The sequence below is a fragment of the Ambystoma mexicanum genome, chromosome 3q (assembly GCF_040938575.1).
Source record: "Ambystoma mexicanum isolate Mex_15411 chromosome 3q, UKY_AmexF1_1, whole genome shotgun sequence".
NCBI classification, from domain to species: domain Eukaryota; kingdom Metazoa; phylum Chordata; class Amphibia; order Caudata; family Ambystomatidae; genus Ambystoma; species Ambystoma mexicanum.
In genome coordinates, this window is record NC_090926.1 from 779,057,973 (window position 1) to 779,078,865 (window position 20,893).

The 20,893-nt window shown below is 46.6% G+C and overlaps 1 protein-coding gene across 1 annotated transcript in view; it reads right to left on the reverse strand.

Moving 5' to 3' along the window:
• Positions 1 to 20,893, reverse strand: part of NUP85 (nucleoporin 85) — a 977,524-nt gene that overhangs the window by 107,228 nt on the left and 849,403 nt on the right. Inside the window, exons 16-17 of the mRNA XM_069654821.1 lie at positions 5,047 to 5,147; positions 4,763 to 4,914 (exon numbers count right to left, since the gene is read on the reverse strand). Of these exons, the coding sequence (XP_069510922.1) occupies positions 4,763 to 4,914; positions 5,047 to 5,147 (253 nt within the window). The remainder of the gene's footprint in view (positions 1 to 4,762; positions 4,915 to 5,046; positions 5,148 to 20,893) is intronic.

Sequence of the window (20,893 nt, forward strand, 5' to 3'; positions counted from 1 at the left end):
AAAGGTATCTTAAAATATGAAGTTTCCTCAGATGAGGGATTAAAGATGGAAAGCAACGACAAATAACCTTTAATGGTCTCAACCTGGAGCACCAGATTGGCCAAATGCAACAGAAAAGATCACACCTCGGGTTTCTTGCATAGCAAAGGGTCCACATTCTTGTCCCTGCACCAGCTTCAGAATTTGTTCCAACGGCAGCAGTACAAAGACTTTGTTGCTAGCCTTCTGGCTGAAAGCAAAATCTCCATTACGTCACCCGGAAGGTCCAAATCATTATACCCCAGCCTCTCAAAAACCATGCGTGAAGGCTGCGTGTCTAAACCTCTGGTTGGAGAACCTGACCCTCCTCTCACGAGGCAAGGTCCTCTCTTTGTGGAAGACGTATTGGAGTGCAGATGGACATGTCCAGAAGGTCCCGGTACCACGTCTTCCTGACCCAATCCGGAGCAATTAGATCATAGATTTCCCAAACTTTATTAACCTCCTGTTCACGTGAGGAATGACGGGGACTGGAGGAAACGCATACAGGAGTGGAAAATTGGGGGAAATTCCCTGGAGCAACTTCCGGTTGGCACTGGTCGCAAACAGATCCACTTGAGGGGATCCCCAAAGGGTGATAATCTCTTGAAGGACTTCCTGAGCTAGTTACCACTGGCGTGTTCTACTCCCCGACTAGGTGAGCGGCAGATAGGGAGATTCCTTCTCGAATTGCCCAGTACCAGAACTGCATTGCCTCTGCACAGTGGTAGTGACCCTACACCACCTCTCTTGTTGAGTTCATGGCTACTATGTTGTCCATCATTATCAGTACATTCTTTCCTCGTTCAGAGGGCAGAAAAGCCTTCAGCACAAGTCTGATAGCTCTCCGCTCCAAAAGATTGATGTGTAGTTTCGACTCCAATGGAGACCAACGACCCATGACTGTCAGATTGTTGCCATGGGCACCCGTCGCCCCATGAGTGAGGCCTCCGTCACTACTGTTATAGCCGGCCATGGTTTCCAAAAGGGTTCTCCCGTCAGAATGTTGTGCTTGCAGGCTCACCACAGGAGATCCTATGCACCCCTGATTGGAACCTGAAGTAGGTCTGACATGTTGCCCAGGAACTGAGACCATTGTGTCCTGAGAGCCCATTGAAGGGATCTCATCCTCAGTCAGCCTCTAGCACCAGAAAATTCGGGATGCCATGAGGCTGAGCAACCTCAAAAAGCAGAAGGACACCGAAGACGCTGGCCCAATCATGTATCCAGTACAGTCCGATGAACTGGAGCTTTTGAGTTGGTATCATGTGGGACTTCTTGTAAATGAGGGAGAAGCCCAGTCTGTGGAGGCAGTGGCAGGTGACGCTGAGATGACAGGACTTGTTCAGGAGAACACGCCCTGATCAGCCAATCGTCCAGGTAGGGGTAGAAGTGAATCCCCCATCTCCTGATGCTCGCTGCCATCACCGCCATCAGTTTGGTGAATACCCTCAGGCAAAGGTCAGCCCGAACAGCAGAACTCGAAACTGATCATGAGAACCACCAACGGCAAACCTCAGGTACTTTCTGTGCTTGAGATGGATTGGCACATGAAAATAAGGATCCTGAAGATCCAACGACACCATCCAATGCTGGAGCTGGAGGGCCTGAAGGATCTGAGAAAGTGTGACCATCTGATATGAAACCATCAGGGACTTTTGGTGTGTCATACTTCAAACCAAAGGGTGCATCATTATCATCAGACCTATACGGTAGATTCAACCGATTGCAATTTTACCTAAGAGAAGCGACCAAATTTATTTGACCGTAAACGGTAGGCAATGTGGTATATGTGTAGTGCATAATAGGTGGGGTGTGCGGTAAGGGTAAATGTTATGGTAGGGAGGAGTAAGGAGAAGCTACGGGGGGTCTCCCCCCAAATGATAAAAACAAGTTTAAAAAGTAAAAAGTTAATTTGGATTTTCGGTAAAATAGATTTGGTCACGTCTCCACTAGGTAAAATATTTTAGATCAACTCTACCCCAACGTCATCAGACGGCTCATTTTCCTCACAAACAGAAGTGAGAAACAAAGAAATCCTTCTTTGGTAAAGGAGTGAAGGTTTTCTGTGTATCAGATAAAGCCGTCGATGGCTTCGAACCAGATGCCCATGGACTCGTCTGTCTTCGATGAAGATGTTTTCGACCTCAATAGCACTGGTGGGTTCAATGGCGTTGATGGTGCCGCAGACGCCGACTAGCTCGATATCGACTTGTCTTTTGACTTATGGCTCGAAGAATTCCTTGATTTTTTATTGTGACAAGGCCACGACGGCTCTCGATGGGAATCTGGTATCGTCCCGGGCTCGAGGGCACGCAGGATTTGCTTGAGCCCTTTACTTACTGGCTTCAGAAGGCGCGGTAGGAGCATGGTCTACTTTTTCGAGGGTTTTTGGCTCTCGAAAATTATAAGCATTTCCTGCCTGAATGATTCCCAGTCTACCGGAGTAGAGGCCTTAGTGGAACAACCTTTAGTCCTCTCAGGAGAGGAGTCGGAAGAGGACATTGAAGTAGGTGATTTGTAATGCCTTTTCTTCGACTTTCTTGTTGACGACGAGGAGGAATGCTGGGAGCCACTCCGTGACCTGGACCTCTTTGCCTTTTTTCGTCGAGGAGAGTCGCCTCTTGCTTTGTCGAAAGAAAGCTTTTTCGGCGGGGTAGTCGGAGGATATTTATCATGTAGTCTACCTACCACCAATTTCACCTTGCTCTCCTTTAGAGCTTTTCCGGTCATCGACTGACACGTTGAACAGGCCGAGGTCTTGTGCACCACACCGAGACAACACAAGCATACTTGATGCAGATCCGTCAGCGACATCTTGGCACTTTTTAAACCAAGTCTTTGGGTTTGTCGGTGCCGAAGACCAAGACATTTTCTTATATTTCTCGAAGAAATTTCTGAAGCGCACCAAAGTTCACGAAGCGTAAGTTTACTTGGAAAAACTGAACTGAAGCCAATGAGCACTGCACGTGCTATATATGCCTTCGATGACATCATCCTTGAGAGGGAGGCCCTCGAGGGACATCGAGTTGACTGCATTGATGCACAGCACCTTTTGCCGAAAAAAAGTTTTCGAAGCCGCTGAAGCTGGATATTGGAGATATCAAAAGATGAGGAATACCTTAGAGGACACAATCCATTTGAAATACGTTTATTGAGTGTTATGTGATATCACCTGCTTGTTTCATTTTTTTGTGTGTTAGAGGCTTAGAATAAATCCTCTATTTGTAAACATTCCTGTCTAAAGTGAATTGGTGTGAAGTGTGCTGCAGGTCTCTGTGCTTCCTGATTGTTTGTCCTGCCTTCCGTCCTTCTCTCTGCTTGGACTGGTTTGGGACCAGCTGACCTATGAGAGATATTTAATCAAGAGCGCTCGGAGAGCACTGCAAAATGTGCTACTGTCAGTGGACTGCGGAAGGTGTATTCGAACTGTGCAACGGTGAAGGGATCGAGACTGCTTGTTCCCATTGGTCCAATGTTCTAAGCACCAACAAGGGTCTTTCGAGAACAAGTATTGGAGCAGAGCTTCACCAGGCCAATCACTGAAGTTGATGCTGGTCAGCTTCAAGGTTTGTCCTCGTTTCTTCTTTGAAAAAGTCTTGGTTCCAACAATGATCTGTCGAATAGCTGCAGGAGCCTACCTTTTATCCAAGATCCAGGCTGGAAGATCACCCAAACCCACCAATGGTAAGAAAATTAAATTTTTAAACAGCCCAGGGTTGTACTATCTTCAACAACCACTGGTCATCAAATCCGTCCAGCAACAGATTTTCAGGTGCCAGAGGATCTGGACAGGGATCAGACAGACCCAGTCCCCTCCTCTGGTTCACACACAAAGCCCACTTGTCCGCGAAAGCAGCAGCTTTGAACGGGAAAGGGGTTACCATATATGGCATTTCCTGACCTGAAAAGGCAGGAAGAAGGCCAAAGGAGAAGATAGACAAAGTACAATCAAAACTCTCGTAGCACAGCCATTTTAGGTACTATCCACCTTTAATAGCCATTTGTGGTAAATGCAAAAGTGGACGAGATTAATATCACAAAAATTGGAAAAATCACAGCTGCCACCAGCTTGTCTTAGGCACATCATCAAAGTAACCAAACCGACATTAGGTAAAAGGCTATAAGGATACAAAGTATCCTAACACCACTTCATTGTAAGGTGATGTGTGCAATTGTAAAAATAAAAGAATTCCAAAAGAGACACAAAGTCTGACGGCCTTAGGGACTAGTCAGTTTCCCCATGAGCAAAACAAGCAAGAGAAGGTAAATCAGAATGTTTTACTGACCGCCTAAAATCAGGACAGGCTTAAAAATAAGCAAAAAGGCTGGGGCTCCCATAGGAATCCTTGGATGGAAAGGTGCAAAGAGAAAATCATTCTTACATTACAAAACCAATTGGTACTCATTTATCAACCTCAAATGGATGAAAGGTGAAGTACCCCTTCTGGGATTGAAGCCTTTAACCAAGAGGTCAAATATAGACTGCTCTAGAGGATTAGTCCACTGAGTCACTAACCCAAATGTAGTGCATTTATTTTAGCCCACACATTCTGTGTGCAGTGGCTACATCTTGTACCTGGGCATCTTTGAAAACATAATAGGTGTTCCAAAGGGTGCCCCATTAAAAGAACAGTTTCTGAAAAGGATCCTAGCATCTCCTTAACTATAAGACCAATATCTTTTTCCGGTAAGCTAGTTGTTGAGCAATGGCAATATTCAAAGCAATAACCAAAATACTCACCTGCTTATGTTCCAGTAGTGGAAGAGCGTCTGAAAGTAGGGTCACCCAAAAGGAACATGGTGCTATCCTAGCAGTCATCAGTGACAGCAGCAGTCTGGCAGCTTCCGAGAAACGCTTATCACTATATAGCCGATGAAACTCTCTGTACTTCCCTGAAGAAGAAATAGGGTTTGACAGTCAAATGTCAGCTCTACCCACATGTGACAGCAAGAACAGCAATTACTATCTTTGCTTTAATACCATGTCTAAGTACAGCTGCCATTTTACCCCAAGAAGCTACTCACCAAGAAATGTGAGTCTGTCGCTGAGAAGCATCGCAGCCCCAAGGTTATCAATCAAGTCTAGGTCAGAGAAAACTCCACGCTCACAGTAATCCTTTAGAAACCTGTGAAAACATCAGTAGGTTGTAAAGTACCTTTCAAGAGAACCTGTGGCTAGCATACATGTGAGACACACAGTGGTCTGTTAGAAGACACAGCCAGCAGATCATATTGACAAGCAGTACAGAACCAGTCATCTTGGAGAGATGTATTACTAAGACTCAAGTGCAAAAACACAAATGTACAAACTAGTAATCAAATAGCCAATACAATGCTACCTAGGGCTGATCGAACAATTCAGAATCCGGTAGAATAGCAGTGCTCTTTATTTTCCCTCCTACATTTATATTTGTGTCAAATGATTGTTCACTTGCCTCTTTCTGTATATTTCTCACATTAACTCAGATCCGAGTATACGGGTACTTTTTTCGTTTCTTTAGCTGTGCCTGGAATAGATGGTCCACGAAGATTCTGAGCTTCTTCGAATGTACCCCAACAGACTTTCAAAGTCCCTTGTTTAAGCCCAAAACACTCAATTTAGACAAGAGAAGACTAGCAATATTTTTTCTTTTGGTCCATGGTATGGTGTCCTTCTACAGGACAGGGGCACCTTCGCACAGCATAGGTCTGTCCGTATCTGGTTTTAAATTTGAAAATAAAACTGAAAGATTAACGTTTAAATACAAATGTTTGAAAACAGAAATTGAAGAACTAGAAGTTACTTACCTCTCAGTAATATTCCTCCATTAGGGGGAGAGTGTGGCTTCGTGTCAGTTCTGCCCAATGTCCCTACATGCACTGTGCCAGACATGACATCAGAGCCAGTCTATATTGAGGCGCCATGCCCAGTGACCTCAGTTCCATCCTTTTTCTGTAGGACTCTGACAGACCGGGGAACGATAGGTATGTACAACTATCTGCCGGGAAGCTTCTTTGCAGTCATCACTGATGGCCTTAATGCCCCTTTATCACCTCCCCGCCTGGAAGTTGTTTGTCTGACTTCACCACCGAACAGAGGGCGAAAGAAAATTTGGCCAGGGTACAGAAGGCGTTTATTGATCTGAAAGCAAGGCTGACTGAGGTGATAACGTTCTCCCCCCCATGTGTCCAATACTCTTGCTTTCCCTTTCCGGGGCAGTGAGGCAAAAGTGGATGTCTGCAGGTAGATGGTAGCTGCCTGTACAACCAATCTCTCAGGGGAGGCATGGGTGGATAGGATTCCCAGGTCAGAAGAAGCTGGGTAATGTTGCTTTGCCAATTCTCGATTCACTGCCGATACTGATGCAGGTTTTTACCAGGCCTCCAGCACTGGAGCGTCAGCTGCCACATTAAAAGGCAGTACGGTCTCCCTTTTGGGTCAATCATCTATGATATCTAATATTCTCTATTGGTGTCCTTTCGCCAACTATGTGTTGATTTTCAGGGTGATTTCTTTAAAAACTAACTATAATCACATTGATCCATTCATCGCTTTTTACTCTTGCTTATTTTAATGTTGTTCTACACATTTTGTTTTTTCTCTTGTTACTCACACTTCGTTTTTTCTCTTTTTAAATACACTATATTTTCTCTCTCCATGGGTTTCACCATAGTTTGTTTCCCATGGTTCATCAGGAGAGAATCTATCACAAAAAAACAATAATTTGCAGTAAATTAGCATTTTTCACAGTTACATTCTTGAACACTCTTTCAATATGTTCAAATTAATTCTGATGCAACTTGAGTTACTGGTTGTTCCTTTTATTAAAAGTATGTCGCCTCAAAGTATTTTTTTAATTTGTGCCTTCTACAGAATTTGAATATATCCATCTGGGTTTGAATGTAATCCGCTTTATTGATTGGAATGAATGACAGACCTTTGTTGAGTGCTGTCGTTAGGGCTGGACCAATTTGATAGTCTGATAGGTTTAATACTAGATTTATCTGTTCCCTCGTCGTTGGGGTCTGGTTTGCATTCCTTGTTCATTTCCTCCTTGGTTTCTTTGATCCTCCCCCTCTTGCCTCTCCTCCGCACGTATATATTTTTGAAATATTTACATTTGTCCAAAATGGCCAAGGAACGCTGAGCGTGATAACGTCATCGCGTAAAGAGCATGCAATGACGTCACCACGCTCGTAGATCAAAAGAGGTTCAGAAAGAGCCTAAACCCAGCTGTGCGGGTCAATCGGATCCAGTCAAGAGCTCAAAGGTAAGAAAATTGTTCCTGTCCTCCTCCACCACCCCGACCATCAACAACTATGCGATCTTTGCCAGATATTATTTGTTAAAACTTTGAAAGGAACATTTGGGAAAGGGGGAAGTTAAAGTCATTGGAAAGCAAAATGACTTAAGAACCAAGTTTTGGAATATATAATTGGGCTTCAGCATACATCCTAGGAAAGAGAGCAACATGAATGACTCAGTCCATACATGATCCTAAATAATAGCTACAAGGAAGGAGAATAGTACAATGATAATTGGGAAACATAACTTTCTAAAAATCTAACAATTGTACTTTCCTGGAGTAAACATTAGAAAATGGAGAATTGTGCTTAATAACTATTTTATTTAAGGATATTTAATCATAAATATAAAAATCTCTTTCTAACTGAATAGCAATCAGAAAACCACAACAAGCAATTAGAAAAAACGGGGAAACAGTCTCAACAAAGAATAGGGTGAGTAATAAATATTCATAAAAGCAACACCTAGGATTAATGTGAACATAACTAAAAAGAGTGTTTAAGAATGAAACTGTGAAAAAGGCTAATGTACTGCAAATTATTGTTTTTTGTGGTAGATTCTCTACCGATGAACCAAGCGAAACACTATAGTGAAACACGTGTAGAGAGAAAATATAGTGTGTGTTGAAAAAGAGAGAAAACGAAGTGTGAGTAACAAGAGAAAAACAAAATGTGAAGAACAAAATGAAAATAAGCAAGAGCCAAAAACGATGAATGGATCAATGTGATTATTGTTGAAAAAGTGTTAAGGTGAGTATCACGGGAGTGCTGCGTACCTGTTTGTCTTGCCGAGGGTCTTGGATTGGCAGCCAGACTGTCTGTTGTACACCGAGGTAAGTGACATGCGGGGAACCAGCCCTGACCGCAAGCCAAGATATATACTGGGTGGAGGGTGAGCCAACTCCCAACGTCACAATGTGCTCACCCCTGATTTTCGTGACGTCTGGACAGTGCAAGCACTGGCAGGGGGAGCGTAGAGTTGTCAGTCCTCCAGTAGCAGTGGATAATTCAGGTGTAAATCCGAAAGAGAAAGTATGCTGGAGGGTCTTGTCCACGGTAGATGAAAACTTGCAGACAGGCAATGAGAAGAGCAACATGCACCAAGGGTTACCAGAAGAGGAGGCATGTCAGACAAGGGTTCACTAACTAGGGGGGCAGGAAGGAACAGGAGGGAGCAGGCAGGAAGGGAATCCAAAGGCAGGCACAGGGCTGGAGGCTACCCTAGGAACAGGACAAGGAGCCAGTAGGAACCCAAGGAGCAGAGCAAGGCAAGGGGCAGGAAACGAGGAATACGGAGCGAAAACACGATCAGAAACTAACCGCGCTGAAACGCGATCAGTGAATGATCTTCGCTCCTCTTATAGGGCCACCAGCACCTGAGAGGCTTGGAACGCAAGTCGCATCGTTCCCAGGTGCTGGTGAGCCCAGAACGAGGCTTGAGGAGCAAGCTCTCGTAACTCCGAGTGCCCAACCCACCGCGCATGCGCCGAAGCGAGGACACAGTCGCCCGCGCATGCGCAGAGGAGTACGATTCCGGACTCCTGGAGCCCCCGGAGTGTGGAAACCCAAGCGCGAAAGCGCGAGTAGACCCGCCAAGAAGGTGCCGGTCGGAAGGGAGTGGAAAACCCTGGTCTCCGGGTAAGTGGCGTGACAAAAAGAAATCACCCTGAAAATCAACACATTGTTGGCGCACAGTAAAGGACACCAATAGAGAATATTTAATGTCTTAATCTATTGCAACTTTCACAATACAGGTTTCCATCCGGCTTAAAACTACACATTTAAAAAAAATTGAGGATTCCCCAAGGCAATAAAGCCTGCATTGACCGAAATCTCTGCTAATAAACATCTAGGATATCTGTCAATACAAATTCAACCTGGGAATCCACCACTTTTCCTCTGAGGTGTTGAAAGAGCCCTGGGGTCTACCCAGAGTTGGTACTGGTAGACTAGCCGACCCTGGAGATGTATCAAGGTCACTAGCTTCTTCAAGGCTCTCATCCCAAATGGAATGGGGCCCTGTTCTTTGTGAAAGATTTGGCCCATCTTTGACATGAATGCCAAAGATGGGCCATAGATAGTGGGGCATATTCGAGAGGTGCTCTTTCGCCATTGGTGGTGATCACTGCTGTCCAAGTCAAGGGGGCCAGAGCCGGCGGAGGTCTCGATGCCAGAGGGGAGAGTGTATCAGCGCCGGGATGGATCTTCAGCCTTGGGTGTGAGGTCGATCGCAGGTTCCCGACTGGCTTGCTCAGGTATGGTGGAACTCGATGGCACAGCCGCGTCTGACGGTGCAGAGACCATGTTAAAGATGTCAAGCATCTTTCACCTAAAGGCATTCTCATTCTTCGAGTATGGAGACCTGGGTGGGAAATGGTACCAGATAGGCCAGTTCTGGCGAGTCCTTTGAACTGTGTTCCTTCAAAGATGCCAACATGAACCACTCAGGGAGAGGGATACCTTACAGTGTTGTTTCTTCTCCTCCTTGCGGGCCGGGGACCTGTCCTCAGACTGATGCTCCATGCCCTGTGACCTCAACAGAGATCTCTTATCACCTTTTACTGTATGGACATGGGTCCAAAGCTTTGCCATCCAATCCTGAAGGACCGTAAGGTGCACGGATTGGCATAATCCGCAGTCTTGGGTGTCGGGATCCTCCCGAGGCAGTATAAACAGATCCTAATGAGGTTGGATATTTGTGTGTCCCAATCTGGACAGGGATTGAAGCACAAAGACTTTGCAGAGTTGTACGTGGCATAGGCAGTTTTTGTACCAACTCTACGTTGAGTATGCAAAAACTAACCCTAGGGAGAAGGCTAAAACGCCTGGCAAGAAAGGGAAGCCAACTTCGACGTGGGTAGCATGGGCAGAGCACCAAGGCTTAACTCTCAGGGAGAGGTAGTAGGTCGACACCCATAATTTCAGAAAATACACCCCATTGATATACTGAAAAATATACTGTAATAAAGTCACCCATATGAAACTATCAGGCCAAAAATTACTTTAGAGGATAATACACAGTATTAAACGAATGCCAAGCATACTTATGAAAACAGTAATGTGGCCAGGGATAGCACCCAACATGAAATAACAGGGTGTTGAAAGAACAAAGACACTATACAACCCAACAAGTAGACAAGTACCCAGTAGCAGTATAATTAAATGCAGTGGCTTAAAGACACATCCCAACCAACTACATCTGGAAAGCCCAATACCGGGTGGCAACACCTTACACATATGGCAGGGCGTGGGACTAAAAAGGGAAACACAATTGTATCCAGAGGGAAAATAGATTTACAATCCTGAGGGCCTAAAACATTCACCAATACATTTAGACCTCATAGGGTCTTATCAGAGTATTAATGGCCCGTTGTCCAAAACAATACATTAAAGCCACAAAGAGGATTAACCTTAGCAGAAACATTCCAAGAATCAAAGAACATTTAAGAACAGTTACCTTCCCGATACATTTAATGGAACAATATACACATGGATACCAGTTCCAGTTAGTTTTTCCAAGTATATTTATCTTTGCAGGAATGAGGAACACATTTTTCAATTCTCAGTAATGTTCTTTCGGCTGGATGTTCCTCCCATGGATTCCTCATAATTTATATCTCCCAGTGCAGCACTGCTCTTCGGAAACATTTTCCGCCACCAAGGGACGCAGCGTGGCTCTGCTGGAGGCCTCTACGCACCCTACATCTGACAGGATGTTGGGGCCAGTATATATTGAGGCACGGTGCCCAATGGCCTTATTTCAACCCTTTTCCCCTGACGCTCTGATGCTGAGGGACCTCAGAACCAAAGTGTACCAACAATTCACCAAGTGGGATAGTTTGGAAGTGCGCTGAGAACATCTGTTGGAAGAACATTTATCAGAAAAAACATTAGCGAGAGAGAAGTAAATTTGTTCTACTAATGGATTCCATCCCCCCACGGATTCCTAATCTTATCCCATAGTCATTTGACAGATCATCGCTGGCACGAAGACCCCTATGAAGAGGTACGACCCGAGGAGAATCCTTGCAGCCAACCAACATTGCTTCAATCCAAGTCCCGGGAGATGCCCTTCCACTCTACAGATCTCCAGAAGAACCTCATTAGTGCTTCAACCCCTTGACTGGTGGGAACAACCTGTCCTGACCCATGCCCGAGAATCCATGCCTGCTGACTCTTTGGATGTGTCCCCTGGAACACCCAGTAGACTGACCAGCTCTCTTGGGCTACTTCGCTGCTCTAATCACAGTTTCAAGTTCAGCCTGGGAATTCTGCAGATCTTTAGCTTTTGGGACTAGATGACTTTCCATTCAGTTTCTGCCTTCCAGACCGAAGAGAAACCATGCAGGACAGGCTGTTCCTTTGTTTTTGCCACTGGGTTTACATGTCGAGCGTCTGTTCGCAGCGACTCCTGCTGCAACCTACCTTCTTTCCATCCTGGAGTTCTCCTGATGTCACCTGCTCCGTGGAGGTCTTCATCCGATCATGCCAAAGATGGCCAGCTTTCCAGTCTCCAGAACCACCCATTAGCCAGACCTGATGCCAAAAGTGAACTCTTCACCTACGGCATATGGACTTCCCTCGACTGGACAACACCTAGAAGAAGTGGGCTGAGCAGATTCAGGAAAACCGTAAAGTGGTTGCTGAAGAAATGGGAGTAAAAAAAGGGGTTTTGGAGAGTTTGTATACCTATTCCAACCTCCCCCTGCCCAATCTCCCAAAACCTGCTTTTCCAACAGAACCTGACTAATCTCCATGGACGCACAGAATGCAACTCACAGCACTGCGCTTCGGGTAAAAGATGCCAATAAGCTAGAAGTAAACTTTGCAGACTACGCCACCACAGGGAATGCCTCAGGCCTCCTTAAATAATTCAGCAACTCTGTGTCATGATTCCTACCCCTCATGTCCCCAGCCCTCCAAGATGTCAGGCTGGAGCCAGGCCACAATCACCTACATGGCCCTCAAGGGCCTCTCCATCCCTCCAAAGACCCACTTGGAGTCAGACTAGACACTTGTGGCACCAGACTCACTAACTCCCATAGGATAACATTGGGGATTGGACTTGTAGTGCATTGATGGGGACAAGATGGATGCCCCCACATTTCGGTTCCCAGAACTGCATGTGCAGTCTAGTCTTTTGCGTGTGGTTCAGACCAGATACACCTGGGATACCCAGAGACTATTTAAGCCACGCCCAGGCTGAGAAACATGCTTTGTGTTTTCTGCACCTGCAGCGTGACACTCACCGTGTTCGGATCGGTATCCAGTAGGCCTGCATCTTTCTTCTGCGCTCAGCTCCTGCAAGAACACCATTAGGCAGAGCCTTACCTTGCGGCACTTTTGCCCATCATTCATCGCTTCTTCTGTTCTGCGGGCATCTTCGACGGTGTCATTCCCATCCTGGCACGCTGCTTCCTAAGGAAAAGGGAAAAGAACAGAAAAAAGGCATTAGTAAGCATTCAGTAAATCTTTGCTTATTTTTAAAGACTGTACGAGCTTCAAACGCATACCTGAATCCCAGCCGCTCTGGGGAAATTCTGTCTCCGGAACTTCTCATCCATCTGCAAGAGGGAAAAGACACTCCAGGTTAGCGGGGAAACATCTACAGGCACCGCATACCGCGCTTACTCACCGCATTTCTTCTTCATAACCGGCATCCACACTGAAAACTTTGCGGCACCTAAAAGACACAGAAAAAGAACTCTGTTCAATACAAATACGAAAGGGTCGCATCGCGCTCTCACTCACCTTCAGCGCTACTCATCTCAGCAGCACGTCGCCATCCCCGGACGCCGGCCATCATCTAAGGAAGGAAAGGAACGAAGTTAGAGAACTGTTCAAAAGACTCATTATACTTACCTGTCGTTCTCTTGCCAGTGAAGTAACTAGGCAGCAACGAGCCCGCATCAATCAACACGCCCCTGTGCTGAAAGCAGGATGGAGAGCACACTTTCCAAGAAAACGAGGTGAGCTGTGGATCAAAGGGAAGGGTTGGACCCCGGGGAAGAAGGGGTTCAAGCACACAGACACAATAGGGAGTTAAACTCTACCAATCCTGTGTTTTAGGCCCAGTCTTCAGTCGAGTAGACTCCACGGAAGGGTTCGAGGTCGTAAGAGGTCAGAACAGGCTGAGTGACGTCCCCGTGGATACCAGGTGAGCGTTACACTCTGCTATGAAATTGGTGGACACTCATGCTTCCCTAAATACCAGCCGGGATAAAACCAAACCAGCGCCCCTTGGTAAATCCCTGTGCTAGCCTTCAACAAACCCTCAAACACAGCTCTATAGAAACTGTGGCACAAAAACCAGAACCTGGGAGACCTCACCAACCAAATCTCTCTGCGTCAATTGTAGGATTCAGATTACTGAGGCCAAAGCGGCCTGCTACTCCACCACCACAGCAGCCTCTAACGGGTGCAAAAACCCTCTTTGAAGTAGTAAAGCATTGTATAAAACCCTTGCCCGACCCAGAGGTACCAGCATCTCAGAAAAAATGCGACTGAATCAACACATTTTTTTAATCAAACAAATAAGACAAAATCTGAGAGACCCATCAAATCAACCTCTGACAGCATTAGCTCTCTCTGACCCAGGCACGCAACACTGCCTTTCTGGACAAAATCCTCTCCTATCTCTGCGCCGGCTCTCCTAAACTTTATGGCTTCCTCAAACCTACTTCTTACTCTGACGATATATCCTGTCCTCCATCATTAAACAACTGACAGGCCCGTTGCTCAACACACTCCTCAGCATGATTAATGCCTTCCTCAAAGAAGGGCGATTCCCTGACACCCTCAAAACTGGTTCACAAACAAACTCTTTTGAAAAAATCAACCCTATATCCAGACGACCTGGATAACTACCAGCCCTTTACGAATCTCCAGTTTATTGGCAAAATCTTGGAAAAAGTAGTTGCTACACAACCACTCGCCAGAAGCCGACAACTCCACCTGCTAAATGACCATCAGTCAGGGATCTGCCTCAAGTGTAGCATCGAATACAGCCACCATCCACATAGTGGATGACGCCCTCCAAATCATGGATAAGGGCGACTCATACCTCCTCGCCCTCCTGGCTGCATTAGACACCGTCGACCACCACACCCTTCTCTCCCTTTTGCCGATAGGATGGGAATCCCTGTCACTGTCCTGAATTGGTTTACCTCCTACCTCTCAAGCAGACACCAGGCCGTCCAGATGGACTTGTTGCATTCTAACCGACTCCAGGTCTCCTCTCATCAATACTTTTTAACCTGTACACAGAGCCTCTGGGAACTCTACTTACAGATCCCAATATAGCCATCCACCAATTGTCACGACCCTCGCCCAAAACCCCCTCTGGCAAAACCATTGGCCAGGTGGAGTCAGGACTCAGGCCTCTAGAGCCTGGCATCCTCTTCAAAAGCCCTCATGGGGCCAGCCTATGTCGCCAGGCTCATACACCATGAATAAACAGTGTGCTTGGGGTGCTTGGGAACTACTTTATTATTGTCAGCCACTAGGGAGGCATCCACATAGCTTGGTTCCTAAGAACCAAGTTATGTGGTCTAGTGTTTTGGGTGTGGTAGCCTAGGGACTACTTTTCCTGGACTATTTTATTGGGGCTATTTAAACCACACCCGAGCAAGACAACACGCTTTGCGTTACTTTGCAGCTTGCAACGTGAAGCGCACCGTGTCCAGCTATTCCCTCGAACCTCGGAGAAGCAGAACCTGCAAGGAGACAAAAGGAACATCATTACAACAGCATTTCACCTGCAGTCTTCATCTTTAAACACTCGCAGCTACTGAACAGCTTCCTCGAATCTGCACGCCTCCCGGACAGAACGACCTGAAAGAAGATGATAGAGGCAACATTAAAGAAAGCAGTAGAGACATTTACAAATTACGAACTGCTCAAAAGGCTTACCTGGCTGGTCGCCTCTCGGATGGCACCACTCCGGACATTCCACTTGCGCTGAAGAACACTGCGATCTACAAGGAAGGAAAACACAGGTTAGCAAAGGCAAGACTTCGCAGCGCTGCGCATAGCGCTTACCGCATCATATCGCTCTTAATGCTCCAACATTTACCAGCGGAGCTCAACCAAGCCAGTTTGCCGCGCTGAAGCTCCGCATACCTAAGGGAGAGAAAAAAAGAAAGGCATGCAGGATAGCAACAAAACTAAAGAACAGCAATAAAACCTACATGAACAATATCAAACAGGCCGGCGTCAGTGAAGTAACTGGACCGCACTCGCCCATGAAAGACAAAGCGCCCCTGAAAAGAAGGCAGGACTGAGAGCATGCCTAATTCTACCACAAGGTGAGGAGAGGGCGCCAGAGGGACTGAAAACATACGGGGGTGGAGGGAGGATACTTACCCCAGTCGGTCAGTCTTGAACACAGTCCTCCTGTATTTTCAGGCAGAACCTTCCCCGCAGACCACATCAGGGAAAAGCTGAGAAGCATACCAGCGAGTAACCCGGCAGGGTGGCTTCCCTGTGGATACCAGGTGAGCGTAACACCAATGCGCGGACGATACTCAGTTGTACATGAGAGTAAATATTTGCAGGACATCATTTGTCTCCATGATTACCTAGCCATCATCCAGTCATGGATGTACACTGCCTACCTCAAACTAACCCAATCCAAGACTGAATTTGTCCTCATCGATCCACCCGCAAAAAACAACTTGTCCAACTTGGCTCAATAACATGTGCCTAGAAGGATTTGATCCACAAATCTGGGACTCCCAAAATCCTTAGGCTAACACCATTGACAAGCAGCCTGTCCTTCAGAAACACATAGCCGAGAAGCAAAAAATCAAATCCTTCACCCCGATGCAGGAGACTTCCGGACCATAGTGCAGGCCCTTGTAGCACATCGATGGGGAAATGCTCTCCTGACATGGCTCTCAGCTGCTCACTTGGCTCCCGAAAAAGGAGGAAGCAGTAGGTTGCATTACGGGTGCACAGAAACGTTACCAAATTACACCATCCTACAGGAACTACATTGGCTTCCTCTCAAGACCAGGATACTGTTCAAGACTGCATGTATCATCAACAAAGTAGTCACGAGTAGAACACCAGCATAGCTGACGGCTTAGTTCCATATATCAGCTGGCACCCGCTCCTCATGCAGAAAATCGACCAACAGGCATAAATCACAACTCGTCTGCAATGAGAGGACTGGCCAAACAATCCTCTTGTCATGCACCCATTCATTGGAAATCGCTCCCGGTGTCAGGTTGGAATGCCTGTACAATTCTCCAATTTTGCAAATCTCTGAAAACATGGCTTTTATCAACAACTGACAAACAACTAATTCCAAAGGATGTACATACCAAAGCACAGACCTCAACTAACAGCTCTGCTCTACTGTTAGAAGATATCAGCTGAAATGATGGCTGCTCACACTATGTGCAGTGCTCTGCTGATCTTGAGGTTGGTTTGCACTTTAAACAATAAAATAAAAATGAAAAACGCCATCCCAAACACTGGCGACCCAAACATTGTACAGCGCTCTGCTGCTCATGAACTCGGTCTGTGCTTTAAACAATACAATAACAAAATAAAATACAAATGTTTTAAGGGCTGAAAGTCCTAAACCTATCTAAACCTAGCTCTTCCTTGCCTGACTAAGACAGGGCTTCCCCTAGAGTAGTGGAGTTGGGAGAGAAACATGAAAGAACTGTACTTACCTTTTTATTCTATTTATGGATCTGTGCCGTCCTTCACTATGTTCAGAGAACCGTTGTTGTCTCCCCCTCAGTGAAATGGTCGGCGTCCTCTGAAAAAGTCCTCCAAAGGATGTGCAAATATTTGTTGAATGTACAAGTGGCATTAATCGCCTTTAATGCCATACTCTTTAAGGCAAACACTTTCTTGGCTAAAGTGTTGATCTTCTACGACTCAATATCTGTAGGGAGGTTGGATGTCGAGGTTGAAGGACTCAAGTCCACCATCACAGGCTGCACCCCCAGTCCCTCTGGGCTCAGGTGCACCCTCAGGGATGGAAGATCGGCTCACGCCAGCTCGGCGTCGACTGTCAGCATCAAGCACCAATGATACCACAATCTCATGACCGTTTCTGCAGCAGGCGTCTTAAACAGAAAAGTCTTTTCTGATTGCACCCTTTCTCTGGAATCTGTCAGCTCATACTGTTGGATCGGTTTCAGAGAGCGAGAACCATCTTTTCGACCGCTTTACAGTACTGGGCATTCAGGTGTGCGTACACACCTGCTATAAATTGATGTGGCACGCGTCCAGCCCGCTTGCGTCGTGCAGACCCTCCCCCAACTCAATTAGACCTGCCTGGTGAGCTATGAAAATCAACCGCATGAATTCAAAGAATTATGAACTCCGGCACGTAGCCTCGGTCTCCCGGCTGATCCATCGAGAGAGAGTTTTCGACATGACCCTTCAGCGCCACTTAATACTTTATAGGTGCTGATGCAGATTTTTCCTTAACCGAGGTCCAGCTAGAGGGCCTTGGACCTTCGTGCCAGGCAAACGGAGCGGTTGAGGCCGTACCAGTTGCAGCCTTCCCAAAAACCTATATCATCTGCGTCCTGAACAACTCCCATTCCTCCCACAAAGCCCCCATGGAAGGGTAGGCCTTGCCTCTACCACTAACGAGTCGTAGTCATGCCTGTGTCTGTGCTTCCTTGTGATAGGAAGAGAAGGGAGAGGGTGGTGGAACTACCTACATGAGTGCCACTAATGAGATTTCTTGAGATGCCTACTCTCCTTTTTTGGGGAAAAGTCCCTCAGTGTCTGGGCCTGAGGACTTCACAGCCGATCTAGCGATTTCAACTGGGGCCTCCCTAGTGCCAGTTTCGCTAAGTGTTCCCTCACTGCCTTCAGGTTCATGGACTGTTAGGGAGAATTCTCTGTAAGGCTAATTTCCCAAACCTAGTGAGTCCCCCAGCAGCTTTGCTGGATTTTTGGTGTTTATTTTTTTCTCTCCTGCTAAGAGTGATATTCTTTTACTCCCACTCTTAGACATGATTTGAGGTGTTCCTTTATCTTTCCATGTGTTTTATGGGCCATGGGGTCTTTTACTCCATAGGGTCTCATGTGTTTTTGATGTGGGTTACACAGCACCCTCCGTGCCGTAACCCAGGGGTGTCGTAGCGACCCCCCAACATAGACTGCATACCCTGGGACTGACTACTGTCTGCCAGGGCATGTAAACTCACCATTGGCTTTACTAGTCCCAAATTATGAACAGAAACCAGTACAAACCATCATATTGTGGATGTACTGGTCGGGGCAATTCGATTGCCCCGGGGTCTGTTGTTCGAGGGGGCACGTCTCCGTCCCCCCTGATCGAGTTTTGGCTGGTGGCAGTGGATACTTTTTATATTCGACCGCGAATATATCTCTATGGGATTTTCCCATTGTTCGAGGCTACCAACTTTAATTATTTAATTCCTATAGCCTCGAACATACCGCCGGTTTATTTAATTATTAATTCACCGATTGGTATTTTTTTTGCCAGAACTCGATTCTAAAATGGCGTTTGTGTTCTCTTCTGTGACTCCAACCCAAGTCGAGCCCTTTGTTCCACTTTTTGGCGGGCTTCTCCACAGAAGCCTCCAAAAGTGGTGCCACTCTGTCTGGGTACCACAGGGGGTGTGGGAGGGGATTTAGGCACCCTGGACTGAGTTATCTTGGTAGCTCAAGTCGCACTCTTCTGTGATTGGCCCAAGTGGTGAGCCGGCCGGCTCACCACTTAGCATGTTTGATTTACAGCTAGGCTGAGTGAATGGGGGTGTGCTGCATAAAAGCAGGGCTTTGGGGACTGGAAATTCAGAAGTCGCCACAGGACCTAAGAATCCGAGGAGGGAGAAGCTGAGTCGACCTGCAACGACGACCCCACCGGTGGAGCCCTGCTGAACCGTCTCACCACTTTTCCCGACGACAGAGGAGATCTCCAGTCCCGAGAGTCTTCTTCCTTTGACTGATGGGGATAACCAGTTTTGCCGTCTTTTCACCTTCCTGGAGCATCTTGGCCGCCTTGCCCATGCCAAGCACCCCGGCAACCAGAATACCTCGGTTTACCACTACCGTGAAGAGAAGGGTAGTACCTTTTAACCGAAGAACTCCGCGGCTGGTTTCATCCCTGGCAGTGCAACGACCTTCATCTTTCCTCCACGGCGAGACCTCTTCTTCCTCTGGACGAAACGCCGACTTGCACCTGCTGCCAGGAACAACTGCCCCCGCTGGAGCTTCCTTCACACTTAAGGTACAGTGTCCCGCCTGGCTTCCCTTGCGACAGATCGTTCGGGGTGACAGCAAAGCCTCGACTTTCTAACCTGGGCTAGCCTGGGACAAGCTAGCTAACTTTTCCGGACTTTAATTTCATCCTCTTTGTGCGAACTATCTACAAGATTCTTTGGGCATAACCCCACTGTGTGAACCTGGACCCCTTCTGCTTGCTCTCTCCAAGAGTGGGCCTTGCACTTGACTTCCTGGCTCTCCAGTAGAACTCTGCCTATCCTGCCTTACTGTGGTTCTTTTTAAAAGTATTGAAACTTGTGTGCTTCCTTAACTCTGCCTTTTTTCCTCCCTTTCTTTATAACTTATTAGAGTGTCATCTTATGTTAAGCGCTCACCTCTGTCTGAAAATAAGTGGTGTTTCTCACTAAGACTTGTCTAATAAGTGAATAGGGTTGTATATCTATGATAGTGACTGTGTGCTGAATTTATTTACCTCGTTTTTTGCTAGTGTAAATCCCAAGTGTGTCTTTAAATAAATAATTACATACTTTTACACCAAAGCTCTGGTCAGTGTTTGTTTGTACTACTGTGTCTCTGTACCTATTGTGTATACTCTGCATACTGCCTAACTCTTCTTGAGGGAAATCTGACTACTCAGCCACAGCTACCAAGTGAATCTGTGTGGTACAGACTGCTACCAAGTGGGTTTACTGCCAAACACCTGTAGTCTTAAATCTTTTGCAGTGGTCCCTAAGGGAACTGCACAGGTTTCTGCCTAACAGACTGATAGAAGAACAAGTTACTCTCTTACCTGGTAACGTTCTTTCGATGGGATGGTCCGACGTATTCCGTATCTATGACAGTAATCACCACAGCTGTGCTGCTTCGGAAAATCTTCAGCGTCTGCGTCCTGCGCCGACGTCGATATGCCGCCCTCGAGGACCTCCTCCGACGGTCGACGTCACTGGATGTTATAAGTAGGACGCACGACGCCCGTAGCCTCATTTGTAGTTTTTTCCCCCAGAACGTGTGCCACTAGTCTTCTGCCAGTCTGACACACAAAGCCTTGCGGAAACGTAAGCTGCAATCGCATAAGAAATTCTGTAGCAGAGAAGGTAGGGAGGGAGCGATATGGAATACGTCGTCGGTCCATCCCATCGAAAGAACGTTACCAGGTAAGAAAGTAACTTGTTCTTCAAGGGGATTGGGTCCTCCGACGTATTCCATATCTATGACAGACTCCCAAAGCAGTACCAATGCAAGGAGGTGGGAAAAGAATTTAGAAAACAGAAATGTAGCATGCCCAATCAAATTGCGGAGTAAAGGACCACCTTGCCAAAGGCCAGATCCGGCTACCGGATGGAATCGAGGGAATAGCGAC